General features: G+C 41.6%; 1 protein-coding gene across 1 annotated transcript in view; it reads left to right on the top strand.

Moving 5' to 3' along the window:
- LOC307023664 (voltage-gated potassium channel KCNC1-like) overlaps positions 1 to 15,908 on the top strand; it is a 41,891-nt gene that overhangs the window by 22,232 nt on the left and 3,751 nt on the right. The window contains 2 exon segments of the mRNA XM_079657104.1: positions 8,248 to 9,229; positions 10,563 to 10,757. Of these exon segments, the coding sequence (XP_079513230.1) occupies positions 8,248 to 9,229; positions 10,563 to 10,757 (1,177 nt within the window).

The raw sequence follows: 15,908 nt of genomic DNA, 5'->3' as shown, positions 1-15,908 counted from the left end.
TACTGCCTGTCTTGTCTCGGACACTAACGTCCTCCTCCACCAAAGTCAATTGGATTTCCCTTGAGGCGAGACGTTCCTGTAGGACAGGAATAGGGGAGGAGGACCACAAGAATGTGATCTCTCCTCTGATATTACCTTCTTTCTTTTGTGAGTCTGTTGTTATCAGCTGTCATGGATCCGCTCTTTATAATGAGCGGTCACCAGAGCATTGCACCTTGTTGATCTTCACTGTTCTGCAATGGTAGAGCAACCAGAAGCAAAATGTCTGACATGTTAATGTAGTACCAAGAGAATGCTGCTGCAGATTCATGCCAATATCCATTAGTCAAGGTATTTTCTGGTAAAATTCCCAACATTTGTTCATGACAGCTCCTTGAATTTGAAGATTTGTAAGATGTTATATCACTGTAAATGTAATGCACAACCAAGCAATGACATCATTATTAGCTTTTAAGTCAATACAACAAACACTCAGGTTAGCAAACAGCTGCCCATTTACACTCATTAAGCAACTTCATTATTTATTTGTTTGTGTCCATTTGATGAATGTAAGTCCAACATTACCTCTACTTTTTGCTCTTATTCTGGGCTCCACCTACCTTATTCTCCTACAAAAATATGAATAACATTATAGAATTTGTAGGATTAGATTCCAATCTTGACTTTCTAAAACTCTGTCAAAATCTATTGATAACAGATACATGTTATCATGCCCAAAATGTTTTTATCTTATGAAATATATTGGCTTTTAGTCCACATTTGTTTTCAAAAGCAACATTTCCCCTGCAGTCCAAATACTGTTTGTTCTGCTGTTTCACGCTCTTAAAGTGAGGCAGGTAACTTCAGTAACAGGGCGGTTTATCAGCAATATACTGCACCAGATAACATTTCTATACTAAATTTCAAAGAAATGTATCCAATATGAATCTGCTTTCACTTGGCACTCCATAAGTAAATGTTGAAGAAATAAACAGCTTGGCACCTTAAGGTTGCTGATAACGATCCAACAAAATAAAGTGCCAGTTATACTGAATTATTTTCGTCAGACATAGGTTTATTCTAAAAAAAACCTCAATACTAGCTTTGAATGTAAAAAACAAATACATTCAGTTTAGCCCTATTGCTTTCCATGTGCTAATTGTAATTAGTGGACTTCATGCGATATGACGCCCTGAACACTGTCGCTGTGATTAACACTCTTCGACACGTTTCATGGACCACGCCAGGATAACTCTAACTCACATGAGGACGCCTTGGGGTAGGGGATCATAAACGACTAAAAGCCACTAAAGTAATTCATAATTCAACACTGAGAGAAAATGCAGCAGTTAAAAGAATGAAAGACATGTTTTCTGAACCGCTCTCTCTCTCTCTGCCTTTCCACTCGGGTTTTCCGCTGGTCCGTTTCACACGCCATGTCCCGAGAGCGAACTCTTCTGACATTTTAGCTATTCTCTTTGTCTTGTTCAAGAGTGTTTTACTGCCCTGTTTCTCCGAATATAATGGCGATGCTGACAACAGGGATGATGACGATGGTAAAGCGAAGGCTATTCCCGTAAACCCACCCAAGGTTATACTCACACTGCACGCTAAGTGGCTACTTTAAACGTCTCTGAGCGATGGCCGCAGCCGTTCACCTAAGATAATAGATTAATCTTCCCCCGTGCAAGTCTAACCCAGTGCTCGGGGTGCCCTTCAGGAACACGTTCTGTATTTCAAATCGCTTAGACGTCATGCCTCATTCACGTGCCAATTTCACATCATCCTTCAATGTCTTCTTATCGTTGCTGACTCAGCAATGGTCCCCCATTAGCTTTGCCCTCATGGGAAAGACTGACGCTGATCGTCATATTAATGCTTATCAAACATCCCCATCAGAACATCAGAACCAAAGATCTGTTAATCAGAAGCACGGCCCTTTATTTGTCTCGAAATCTCTGTCAAGGTCACTCCCCCCCCCCCCCCCCCTCCAACATCTTGAATGTTAATCTTCCATCTCACAATCGCATCTCTGCTCCTCTACACTCAGCCTGTATGCCAGCTGTAGGAGCAGTATTTGGCTTAGTCCTGTCCTTGGTGCCTGAAAGCAGAGGCTAACGCAGTGGTTGTCATGGTGACAGAGAGCCAGGCAGGGCTGTGGTAATACTGTAATGATAAAGCTCTCCTGGATGCTGCCGCAGTAAACACAGCGCCACTTGGGTCCCGTTAAGGAAGAGCGCCGCCGTGCATGCAAAACGCCTGCAGGGCTGACATCGCCGCCGAGCATCTCTCCGTGGTTATATCGTTTACATTCATGCTCTCCCAACACCTCCTCCTTTCTTCTTCTCTATCTCTTTATTGCAGTCTCACTCTCTCCGGTGCCCCTGCTCTCTCCCCTTGATTGGTTCACGTCATTGTATTCTCTCCTGTGCTCGTCTTTTCATCTGCTCTACCTCCATTCCTTCACTCGCTCTTCCTCATTCATCTGTCGAAACACAATCAAACGCTCTCTATCATCAACTTCCTTTCTCTCTCTCTCTCTCCCTCTCCCTCTCTCCAGGAGCACTTTCTCATTTGCTTCTCTCTCTTTGTTTCTCTGTCTCTGACTCCGGCTCTTTTAAATTTATGTTGATGATCTTTGAAAATCTAATTTCAGAGTCTGGAGAGCGAGGGGAGACTCTATTGGACCTTGAAGGTCATTGGACTGCAGGTGTCAGGCGTTTACTGTAGGGGATTCAAACGATACACTGTGCCTCCGAATCATATATTCATACGCCCGTCCACATGCATACCTTCATGACACAGCGAGGAGAGTGATGGAGGGAGAGAACAGACACAAATTGCTCGGGGAGATAAATAAGTGTGAAGTGACAGATTGCTACTCCTCCTTTTATCATCTTCCTCTAAATTTCGCTTTGTGTCTCCACTCATCCCTCTCCATCGCCTCAATGCAGAGCTCATGTAGTTACCTCTCACTATCTGAGATCAGCAAGCGTGCGCACACACACCTCCTGTGCCCATAGGCTGTTTGTCTCACATTGTGAGTCATGTCCACACACACACACACACACACACACACACACACACACCCGCACACACACACACACACACACACACACACACACACACACGCACGCACGCACGCACGCACGCACGCACACACACACACACACACACACACACACACACACACACACACACACACACACACACACACACACACACACACACACACACACACACACACACACACACACATACACATACACATACACATACACATACACACACACACACACACACACACTTGAGCCCCGGTAATAACGCCAACACATGTGAACACAGGCACATACAGTACACACACACACACACACACACACACACACACACACACACACACACACACACACACACACACACACACACACACACACACACACACTCATCTACACCTGATGTGTGGCTTAAGGTTACATTTCTTAGCAGTGTGTGTGTGTGGGGGGGGGGGGGGGTGCTTCCTGGTCACACTGCTTGACATGCTGCTGCATATTTAAAAAGGACTGGCTGCTGTGTTGCATTGATCAATATTGATTCAATGTGTAATCAACTGTGCTCTGCCATTGTGAACTACTGCATCATTTAATTACTGAAACCATGAATGAACCTTTGTTTCATCACCGGCAGTATTGTATTGTACAGCGTGGTCAAAGTAATGGAATTATAGTACAGTACGTTAGGTTAAAGCTTCACTTAGCATGATGTTAAGCCTAGTGTTGATGTGTGCCCTTTAAGACCTGTATTTATTTCCGTTAAATAGGTACGCTGTCATTGGTGAGTCAATCTTTCAGTCTAACCGTCGTTGAGGAGTTCACTGTTTCAGTCGCAGGCTGTGAGGTTGACATACAGATGCGTGTTATTTCCTGTGTGTTAAGGATTTCCCACCAGAGTTTCCACCTGACACCAAAGTGTAATTTAGAGAACGAGGGCCGATCTGCAAATCAGAGGAGGCTTGGCGGTTTCATCACAAATCTCTCGTGTGTTCGCTCATCACACTGTACCAGCCAGACAAGAGAAGAACGCTTTCAGTGTGGGAGTATGTTCATTTAGTGAAAAATAATAGATCAGGGCTAATTGTTGTGGAACTGATCTGTGTTTATTTAAAATGATACAATGGTCTAGATGAAATATAGTCAAAGCCTTCCCCTTAGATTAATCTTTACTTTATAGATCTTTCTCATGACCCCACATTGATTTTTTGATCAGATGGCAAACATTCAAAACAGACCTGCCAAGATGTTTTGAGTTTTAGATGAGCCTTATGAACACTAGGCTGAACTACGTATGAATTTGATTTGTTTTCGAATATATTATTTTGAGCGCATCTATTTATTTTAGTCCTCTTAGGATAATATTGTGAATCGAAATGATTTTGGCCAGAATAAAGGTGACATTTTCCCACGATCCCATTCTTGTCATTAAATGGATATATTTGATATTATAGCACATCTTACTAACTGTAGCTTTGAGTCATATGTATTCATTTCAATATACTGTGGTTCTTACAATGTATTATAAGTAAGGAGAATACACAAAGTACTTCCTATACCCCTTTTGTTGACAGAAGTTACTTATAAGGCCTTTCATATCCTATTAGCCTTAAGTCTCCTGATAGTTGTTTTAGTTTGTCTCATTCTTATCAAATCAAATCAAATCAAATCAAGTTTTATTTGTATAGCACATTTATAAACTATTTTTGGTCGAGCCAAAGTGCTGTTCATATAATAAAAATAGCCTACAGTAGAGACACTTTACGGCAAATACAACAGCACAGTTTGTTCAGAATATCAGTATGAGAAAAACGACACCTTCTATCCTTAGACCCTCACATCGTACAAGGAAAAACTTCCAGAGAAAAAACCCACAGTTTGAAGGGGAACAAATGGGAGAAACCTCAGGGAGAGCAACAGAGGAGGGATTTATCCATATGTATTCTGTTGTTGCTGTCTTTGCGTGACAGCCACATCACTTTAGATAAAATCACTTTTATCAGAACGGTAATTCACCTTAGTAAAAGTTATTCTCCCTGTTTGAATTATGCTCCAGATTTAGTCTTTCGGCCCTCACCTCCTCTGACTTTCATCGCGCTCTGTCCTTTCTGGTGGATTGCTTCAACTTTTTCCTTTATGTTTCTCTACGATCCGCATCGTCTGGTGTCCCTCCCACCTGTCCACCCCCTCCTGTGTCTCCACCTGTGTAGCCTACTTAGATAAGTTAAGATGCCACTGCAGTTCTTCCACTTGTGTTTTTATCCATAGTGAAGATCTAACAAAGCATTCAAAAACTCACTTTGGGGATATTTCTCCATTTCATCACTTCGTAAGCGTGCTGCTAATCTTGAGATTAACCTTTATTAATGTGATTGTAAGGAATAAAAGCAACTGTAGGAACAATAAGTGCGTATCACTTCAGGGAAAAACTCTCCTCCATGCTCTGATTTGTACATCTGAAGGTTGTCTGAGTTTAGCGAGTGAGGGGGCATCCAGAGCAGGTCCCACTGGGGCTATCCTGCTTCCCCAGGACCGGAGGCTGGTATAGGGGTGGAAGGAGGAGGGTGATTAAGAACCTCAGTCTGTGTGTGTTCATGATACAGAGGGGAAGAGCCCTGCAGTCTGAGAAAGTAGGTCAGACACCATCTAGTGTCTACATAACGTAGACAGAGAAGGACAGGGAAAAAGGCGGGAGAGATTTGGGGTTATTGAGGGTAAAGGAAAAAACTGGAGCAACCTGATAATGTACGTTTTCAAACTGTCCAGTTTACAGAGGTAATCCTTGAAAAGATGTTGCAATTTTTGTGATTTAATTGCACCTTATATAGATACTAAAACAACCTATACGTTTATACACATTGGATATTGACTTACGCTACACACTCACTTTCCTGGAAGGTCACCTCTTTGGCTAAACGCTCGTCAACTAATCTCCTCAATAAATGCGGCGCCTCAGAGTCTTCTACTTAGTCCATTTCTGTCATGAAGGCACTTGGAGAACAAATGTGTAGACACTCATCCAATTTTCAACTCAAAGGAAAGCTGAGAGAAAGAAAAGCGAGACCTTCTTCAGAAAAATAACCTAAACTGTTTCATTTGCTTAGTTTAAGGCTTTAAGTATGTTGCGTTTGATATTGCATAAGTGCATAACGTCAAAAATACACATTGACACGCATTATACACTGAAGGCACTCAGGCTTCTTATATATGGGTGCCACTCAAGTATGAATTACCTTTCTCTTTTGCTCTTCAGGCCATGTCTGTTTTATTATTCATTTGATAAAGCTCAAAGTTATGCTTCTATAAATACACTGCAGGGCTTGTAACAGATGGAGAAACTGTGCTGTTTTCACACACACACTGGTGTTATCAAACTGCTCTCATGAGATGGCAAGTAAAGGTAGAATAATAACCTGGGAAAAGATCACACTGATGGTCAATGCTAAGGAAAATTGTCTTTAAGCGCTGAACAAGCCAACGAACCTAAAAGTAATTTTGAATACAACAGCTTATTTTGTTGAACTCTGTCCCGATGATTTACCACAGAGGAGAGGCTTTTTAAATTAGATAAGCGAACATATACAGTAGCTGTAAGACATAGTATCAAAGTGATGCCACTTCTAGAAGATTTACTAAAACCATACTCCTACTATATGGAGGGGGTTAGAGGCATCCCAATTAAAACATTGAGTCTGAAACAGGACCTTCAATATTATTTGTTTCCATTCTTCGGTTGCATTAACTGTACATTGGCGAAGGCAGCATAAGCTTTACAATTTACAACGAAGATATTTAAAAGCTTTGACACAAAATTCTTGATCTCCTAACCACATTAATGAAATGACTCCTACGATTGGAGGTGGATAGATTATTTATTTCTGCAGTTATATAGATGTTATGCCTCAATTTGTTTGGATTATTCACGACTGTCAAACATGAAACGTTGTTTAAATGTATTTTGCTAAACCCCACATTTCAGATTATCAGGAGGAAAATCAACACATTTCAGAAAATAAAATGCTACTCAGACCATCAATGAAGGGAAGGGGCAGGAGGAAAGACTGCATGTAGTGAAACGACACGTTTTTCTTAATATTCAAATAACCTGCATAGTTCAATGGCTCTTATCCAGGGTCTGACATCGTACTGTAAGACTGGAAACACATGTATGTTTTATGAATGTCTCCTACCTTCGCACAATTCCTTTTACAACATGGACCACACAATGTGCTCTGGGATTGATGTGTGGTATGTGTTTAATATACTATAGCACACACATGATCAGTTATTCATTGATCCTATCCTAACAGGTTTCTCCCCCTTGTCACCCCTCCATCTTCTCCTGTGTCCTCTCTAGCAGAGTACCACAGATAAGTTAGTAGTATCATTCTATTCATTTATAAACCCATTTTTTATTTTCTGTTTTGGATTCAGGATTAACATTCATTTATTGCGATGTTCTCTCCTTTTGTTAAGCATTTTTCTTCCTATTTCATGTTTAAAAAAATCTTTATTGCCTTAGAAATCTGAGCTGAGACCCTACATTTTTGGGTCGGACCATTTTCTTTAATAGGGGTCAGTGCTCTAATTATTAACCCAACAGTATGTGGCATGTTTATTTATATTTCCAGAGTATGCTAATATGAGAATAAGTTGATCATTTTAAAATGAAACACATAGTACTATTAATAATTGGATTGATTTATAATAATTTCACATGGCACACGATGAGACATTAGACTGACAGCACATGTATTTTCATAGCTTCGTCCTACATCACAATCATTTATGACTGTCAGATATCATTTGATCAGACTGAATTAGTCTGATTATCTTTGGACTTTGATCACAATGGGTTAAATTATGCCAAGGTCCTTTTCAGGGCAAATCTGCATGCCCTGTGGTTGGTAAAAAAAATCAAGAATGGGTTTAAAGTTTTGGGAAGACCTCAACATAGATGACCATGACAACATGAGAAATAGCAGTTTTCTGTAAATAGTATAGAATGTAGCATGTGTGCCTGTAGGAGGGTCGCACATCCACCAGTTGTTTGTCTCTGCTGTTGTCTTTAGGTATTTTTGTCTATGCTTCTCTTTCTCCTCTTTGCCTTGCCAAATGTTCTTGATTTGCAACTGACTCTTTCTCCTTCTGCTTGCTTCCCTTTTTCTGCTTTCTCTTCCTATCATTTCATTTTGTTTGCTGATTTCTTTATTTCTTCCAGTATGTGGCATTTGGCTCCCTGTTCTTCATCCTCATCTCCATCTCCACTTTCTGCATGGAGACACACGAGGCCTTCAACACCATCCTGAAGAAGACGGAGAACGTCACGGTGGGCAACATAACCACGGAGGAGATTGTATACGAGGTGGTGACCGACAGCTGGTTGACATACGTGGAGGGCGTGTGCGTCATCTGGTTCACCATTGAGGTCATTCTGCGAGTCACCTTCTGCCCAGACAAGCTTGAGTTCTTCAAGAGCAGCCTCAACATCATCGATTTCATCGCCATCCTGCCTTTCTATCTGGAGGTGGGCCTGAGCGGTCTGTCCTCCAAAGCTGCCAAGGATGTCCTGGGGTTCCTACGAGTCGTCAGGTTTGTCCGAATCCTCCGAATCTTCAAGCTGACCCGCCACTTTGTGGGTCTCCGTGTCCTGGGCCACACCCTGCGCGCCAGCACCAACGAGTTCCTCCTGCTGATCATCTTCTTGGCCCTCGGTGTCCTCATCTTCGCCACGATGATCTACTATGCTGAGCGGATTGGCGCAGACCCAGACGACCCAACCGCCTGCGCCCACACCGCCTTCAAGAACATTCCCATTGGGTTTTGGTGGGCCGTTGTGACCATGACCACGCTGGGCTATGGAGATATGTACCCGGAGACGTGGTCAGGGATGCTGGTGGGCGCCCTGTGTGCCTTGGCTGGTGTGCTGACCATTGCCATGCCTGTGCCTGTTATTGTCAACAACTTTGGCATGTACTACTCTCTGGCTATGGCAAAACAAAAGCTGCCCAAAAAGAAGAACAAACATATCCCAAGAGCACCACAACCAGGCTCCCCCAACTACTGCAAACCAGATGCCCTGGCTATGGCGACTGCATCACCGCAAAGGCTCTTGGGAAATGTCCTTGGTGGAGTGATGGGGTCTGGAGGCATGGGGGGTGACTGTCCTCTTGCCCAAGAAGAAATGATTGAGAGTAACAGAGGTGAGATATTTTTTATTTTACTTTAAGTCTTTTTATTTTAAATATCTTTTACAATGAAATCTGGCTTGCTTGTTTCAGGGGAAATACTTTACTCATGATGGTTTTAGGAATGCAGAGTGACCGTTTTAAGGGTTCAGTGAAGGATAGAGTGCAAGAGACCGAGCGAGAGTACTATCAAGAAGGGATGCATAGTTGATTTTGGATCCGCCCCAGAGGAATCACTGGCCCATCAGAACTCATGTGTTATTGATGATAAACTAGTTGGTCCAAAATGGCCTTAAGGCACCCATCTGTCAGTGAAGAACAAACACTTGAAGCAAAGTGAACTCAATTATCCATTAAAACGGCTTAATGCATCTCAATTTGGGCTGACTGCACATATTCTTTCTGGCATTAGCAGGAAAATCAGGAGGTCATTTAACGCTTTGTTTGCTCTTTACATGCTGCAGCATCAGGCGTCAGTCACATGCAACAATAATGCCCCTTTAATGCATTACTTTACCGCCTTAGTCATCAGTGAGACAGAAAATATTGGTTTCATCAGTGCTTTTACTACCTCCCGTCTGCCTGGCTTCCCTCCAGACTAAAAAGGTTTCCTGTAGGCTGTGTCAGTAGATTTTGAAAGTAGGAAGTTGTATTACTCAAAGATTTGACAACTGGCTCCAAGAGTGCTAGTAACATATTTTATAGTAAGGCCTCTGTGAACGTGTGGGTTACTACAGTTAGCATTCCCAATCATTAATGGACATTAATTACCACTAGACATGCTTGATGATTTACCGATGTGCAGCCCTACTGTAAACACATGTAGTGATTACTTAAGTTACTGTTTTGTCAATAGAACACACGCTGAATTACAGTAATAACACACCTAAAGATTCAATTTAGCGTGATGGGAAACATATACAATCAAGCGAATGTGTACATTATTGTTGCTGTTACTATTTTCCTAACAAATTATTTAGAAAATGCTCATTGATGACAGGTTAGTCCACAGTTTACACAAGACAAATACCCAATTTGCCAAATATAAGAAAATGTATTGGTTTGACATTTATTTTATTTTGATTTATTAATTTTTTTGTTTGTTTTTTGTGTGTTTTTTATTTTTCTGCATTGGGTCATTTTACATTTAATGCTTAAAGTACATTTAGCTAGATATAGTTACTTACTTTAACTCAAGCGATGACTTCAAATGCAGGACTTTCATTGGTAACAGAGTATCTTTACTGTGTGGCATCCTGTAAGACACACTATGCTCTTCTCTATGGTTTCCCCATAAAGCTCCCGTATGAGGATCCTGTGTGTCATTTTTCTTCCACCTGTCCTCTAGATGCCAAGCAGAACGGCGACGCAGCCTCGGCAGCGCTGGCTAACGAGGACTGTCCCACCATCGACCAGGTGCTGAGCCCAGACGAGAGGAGCCCCATTGGGCAAGGGCCGACCCGGGAACGCTACCAGCAGGACCGCGCCTGCTTCCTGCTCAACACCAGGGAATTCCGTGCCACAGATGGGAATGTGCGGAAAGGTACGTTTCACACCAGGAGACGGATACGAAAACATGCTAATCTTACGTAAACAGATCCACACAGCAAGATGCCAGACACCACATACTGCAAACATGTGTATAATATACATTCATAGTGCAGCTGATGCTAATACAGGCTACTGTATACAAGATGCAAACATTTAGAGAAGGTGGGTTGGAAGAAAAGCACACTTTGGATGCCTCATTTACTGATAGCTCTCCATTACAGCACACGCACACTCATGCAGTCACACAACACATACACACGTCTTCTGCTCTGCTTCTACTGTTTCCACCTCTTCACATTCATGTTGATTGTGTTTCCATCACTGCGTGGTATCATATTTTATTTCATCAGTCAGACAAGATTATCTGTCCCTTTACTTCTCTCCTTTTAGTTTCTCTTCTACTCAGTCATGTCTTCCATCTCTCCATAGTGTGTGTGTATTCTGTTCCCTTCATTCGTGCTCATTCATGAACAATCTAGATCTTTCTCTGTCTTCTGGACTCAGTAAGTTGACCATGCATTAATTTTCTCTCGTCAATTCTGTTTCTCTCTCTCTCTCCTGCCTTATTTTTCCCCAACCCTCCCCCTCTCCCTCCTTTCCTTCCCTCTCCCTCCTTTCCTTCCCCTCCCTAACCTGGTGCACATCCTCCCTCCTGAACCCCCCTACTCCTCTGCCCAATATTAAATCCCATGCCCACAATTCCCCTCCTTCTTTTCCTTTGTGCTACACCCTAACCCCTAACCTTTTTGTTTGTTTTACCCCATGTGCATTACCTTTGTGCTCATGATAAACCTGACACCTTTATTCATTTACTACTGCAATCCAATCACCACCACTGCCGCCAACCTGCACCAAAACACTCCCTCACACTCCCTCCAAACTTCCAACACCCCCTTGTTGACAACAAACTAGACTCCACAGCCCTGGCACCCAGCCCAGACTCCCCTCTGACTGACGATTGGTATAAGATGGAAGGGTCTCTGTTAACGCAGGACCTCAATGCAAACTCCACCTCCTCCTGGATCAAACCGTAGACCAGAGGTAACACTGAAGAAAAGATAAGCTTAAAAACGAGCCCGTAGCTTTGAAAACATAGGAGACTTTAAATCTGGCTCTCAAACACATACTGTAGCATGTTTTACACTTACTACTTACTACAACAGTACAGCACGCACTTCAACACAGACGTAGCTTCACACACTAAGCATGACGTCAGATCACAGATACACCACCACATCCACAGTGTTGTGTCTACATGTTCAGTGGGGTTTGAAGTGTCACCCTTGAAAAGTCTTGAGAGTGTGCTGTCAGATTTACATTTGGAGAATGTCACTAACAGTTTAACCTAATGTAAGTTAGAGCTTAAATCTGTTCGAAAAGGTTTTGGGGGAATTTGAGGGGCTCATTTTCATCCGATAAAACCTGAACACCGCTTATGTCCTACCTCAGCAACAATCCGATGAACAAAATGTGCAATATGTAAAAAAAGAAATTGAAAGAAAATGGGATTGCTCTGTGATACACCCACAACGAGAAGTGTGCGCAAACATGTGTGTCTGTGTGAGGCCGCACAACCTGCATACAAATAATAATGCAGTAATGTGTCCATGTGCAAATACACCCAGCAGCTTCAGGGAAAAGAACCTGTGTCCTGTGTCAATAACTAATAATAAAACATAACACTGAAGAAGATTGAACGGGAACAGCGGGTCACGTTGTTGTCTGATGGGCCTCTGTGTTGTTGTTGTGGTTGTTGTCTCTCTCTTCAGGTTGTGTCATATCACGCGTGTGTATGTGGGCTTTTTCATTCTTACGTGTTATACACTGTGTCTCTGTCCTCTCAATGTCGTCTGAGTGTTGTGTTTGTGTCGTGGTGTGTGGCTTAATTTTGTTTTCCCCTTCTACTGTGTGTATCCGTGTTACTCCCTACCCCACGGACCTCCACCGTGGCAAACACAAGCACTCACTGCAATTTATAAAGGTTTAGCCTTGAAAAACACACTCGTTCTACAGTGTTATATTTACATAGGTACATTGTGCAAAGGTTACTCCTCAGGTTATGGCACTTATTTATTCTGTGCTTGAGTACATTTTGTGCTTAAATGTGTGCATAGATAAATCAATTGGCGAGCCTTAATCGCTTCCCGTGCAGTGTTTTATGACAATCATATATCCAAGGCTAAAGGTCACTGGGGTCAGTGGAACATCTGGGTCAAGGGTTAGTACCTCTTGAAACATGGCACGCTTAACACAAACTTTTAAACATTTTATTTTATGAACCAAGCCAAAAACAGTGTGTTTTGAGCGTGTCATGGATCTGAGATACTATTCCCTCGAATATATATGTACTTTCAGTGCCTAGTGTAGTCCAAAGTTCGGGACCTTTTTGTATATTTATACACCTGGATAGAAATCAAAAGGATCAGACAAATGCTAAGACAGATTTGAAAATACATGCTGTCCAAGGTAAGAAAGCTTCGAGCTGTCCGACACTTACAGGTCCCTGACATTGCTTCAGTTTCAGTGATTCTTATGTATTTACTGCGATTAAAGTTCTACAAAATCCCTCTTTAAAGCAAATCAGGAGTTTAAAAATAATCAGCGCTGAAGCTGCTAGACGGAGCTTTAGGGTTGTACACTGTGATTCACTGTAATAGATCTGTAATCGATAATATTATGAGCCTTATGCATGGTGCTTACAGTAAATACCAGAGATATTTGATCTGTTTTACCACTCTGAAATCTGATTTTCTAACATTTGCCCGGTGTGTGTGTAAATGCATCTTTGGCTACTTTCATACATTTTAATGGCTCAAACTAAGAAGATTAACAATTGGTTACAACAAATCTGTAATTAAAGGGAAGCCAAACAGTTCTTAATATTTAGAAAATTAGCAAAATGGTCGACCCAAACCTTCTCCTTGTGTTTAAAGAGGGATTCTCACGCTGTCTAAAAGTAATTCTTGTGTGCTTCAATTGTGATTTATTTCGTAGACACACGCATAAGATGTCTTTGCCAGCTTAAGCTTTTAAGTTTCTTCGCTTTGATTGTTGGCCATTTGATTTCCTGAGCCAATGCAATATGCATGTCTCACTGAGGTCAAACGGTCAATCTCCCCTCTGATTGCCCACTCCCTCCTCGAGACCTTAAGGATCTCACTCTGTCTCTCTCTCCCCCTCCTCTCCTCTGTTCCTCAATATATTTGTGTACAAGTTGTTTTTTTCTTTTATTTATTGAGCTTTTGTGCTGATTTACTTCTGTTTCCAACATGTTGTGTACATCTTTTATTAAGTATTTCTGTGGAGTTTTATGTTTTTGTAGGGCTTTGTGTTGTGTGTGGTTTATCTTTTCAATGCGTCTAGGATTTAGTTATATTTATTTGTGAAATAATTATTATTTTGCTGTTTGTTTTGATATTTTATTTTTCTCTCAATGTCTTTGAGTTTTTTTACAACTGTGTTTTGTTGTTTGATGTTTTGACTTCCCCTCTGTTCTTCCTGTATTCTGCTTTGAGTTTTACCAACTATCTCACTTCTCTCAATTGGATTGATAAAGGAAATTGCCAACAATACGGTACAATTAATTAGAATAAAAATGGGACTAATCTCATATCTTTAGGACATTTCCAAGGATTATTTAGACAATATGAATGTATTTTTCTAACCAAATTCAAACCGTCTGCCTCAAGAAGGATGAACCCACATAAGTGCTCAAAATGTGCTATGTTAAGGTTTAACAAATACTAAATCTATTAATAAAATAGCTGCTATATTTAGCAAAAGCTCATTTTATCTCAATCCCATTTCCATCCCTCCATTACCCAATCCTTTCATAATAGTGATATTAATTGTGGGTGTAATTATTTTATGGGACTAACAGTTTTATAATATTTACTTATTGGTCACAACATATCGTTGTTTATGCCTTAAGCTCAGGCACAGGCATTGTGCTCGGCCACTTTCTTTTAAGACATTATTATGTGGCTCAGTGCAACAGGCTACAACTAAATAAAGCAGGCTAAGTTTAACTCCATATCCTCTTTATGTGTGAAAACAAGTCACTGTCCTCCTCTCTGTCATTGTAATTGGTTTGTACAACTCCCCTACATTGTCTTGCATGTCTTAACAACAATCTGCAAATATTCTTTTTTTCTGAGCCTGAGAAAAATCACACAATACAGAAAGTGTATACGTAGACTACATACTGTACATACATTAGGGCGGGGGTGGCGAAGTCCATAGGGACTTGGCTTGGCAACTTGAAGGTCACCAGTTCAAGTCCCGGCAAGACCAAGTGCTACCGAGGTGTCCCTGAGCAAGGCACCGTTCCCTACACTGCTCCCCGGGCGCCGTTCCAACAAACTGCTCCTGACACTAGGATGGGTCAAATGCAGAGAAACAATTTCCCCACGGGCATTAATAAAAGTATATCATATCTACATCAATATTCATATATATGCCGGAGAAGTGTATAAATAGATATGAAATATCAAGTGGATTTGAGCTTTAATGATTGCAGCAGACACATATACTGTTGGTATGTATAACCTACTAACAAGAGGATGAAGGATACAGTTGCATGTCCTCTAGTTTTCCCAAAAGACACGTCCACACTGTATGGATATGTAATATTGGATAACAGGAGACCACACCATCTTTTACAGGCAATTGATCCCACGTACGAATGAAACAGCATGGGGCGATGCCAAGAATAGCTCCTGAACACTCAGCATATCCACAGAAAGCACACGCTCATGAAACTATAGAACATGTGAATTACGTAATATGAGAAGTCAAGTAGCTCTCAGCCTTCTCCATACATACAAGATAGAAGTTCTCAGTTTATTTTACATGATCATTTCCTTGAATATTTGCAGTTCCTCCTCCCTCTGTTCCTCTGTGTCTCCATTACATTTCCCTCCTGTGATTAACACTCATTCTCCATCCCATCCCCAGGCCGCCACTGCAGTGCAAGTGTAACTAAAGAGTGACTGTAGGTAGGTACATACTGCCTCCGTAGTGTAAATGAAGTGTGACTTTGGGCAGGAATTATGTCATCACTGAAGAACAGTGACAGGCCCACTCAGTATTTCCCCCGGTGGAGGATCCCAGAGCACAAAGCCCTGTTGATGTTGTAAATACA

Source organism: Notothenia rossii (genome assembly GCF_949606895.1).
Source record: "Notothenia rossii genome assembly, chromosome: 11".
NCBI classification, from domain to species: domain Eukaryota; kingdom Metazoa; phylum Chordata; class Actinopteri; order Perciformes; family Nototheniidae; genus Notothenia; species Notothenia rossii.
This window is presented reverse-complemented; position numbering and strand designations above follow the sequence as displayed.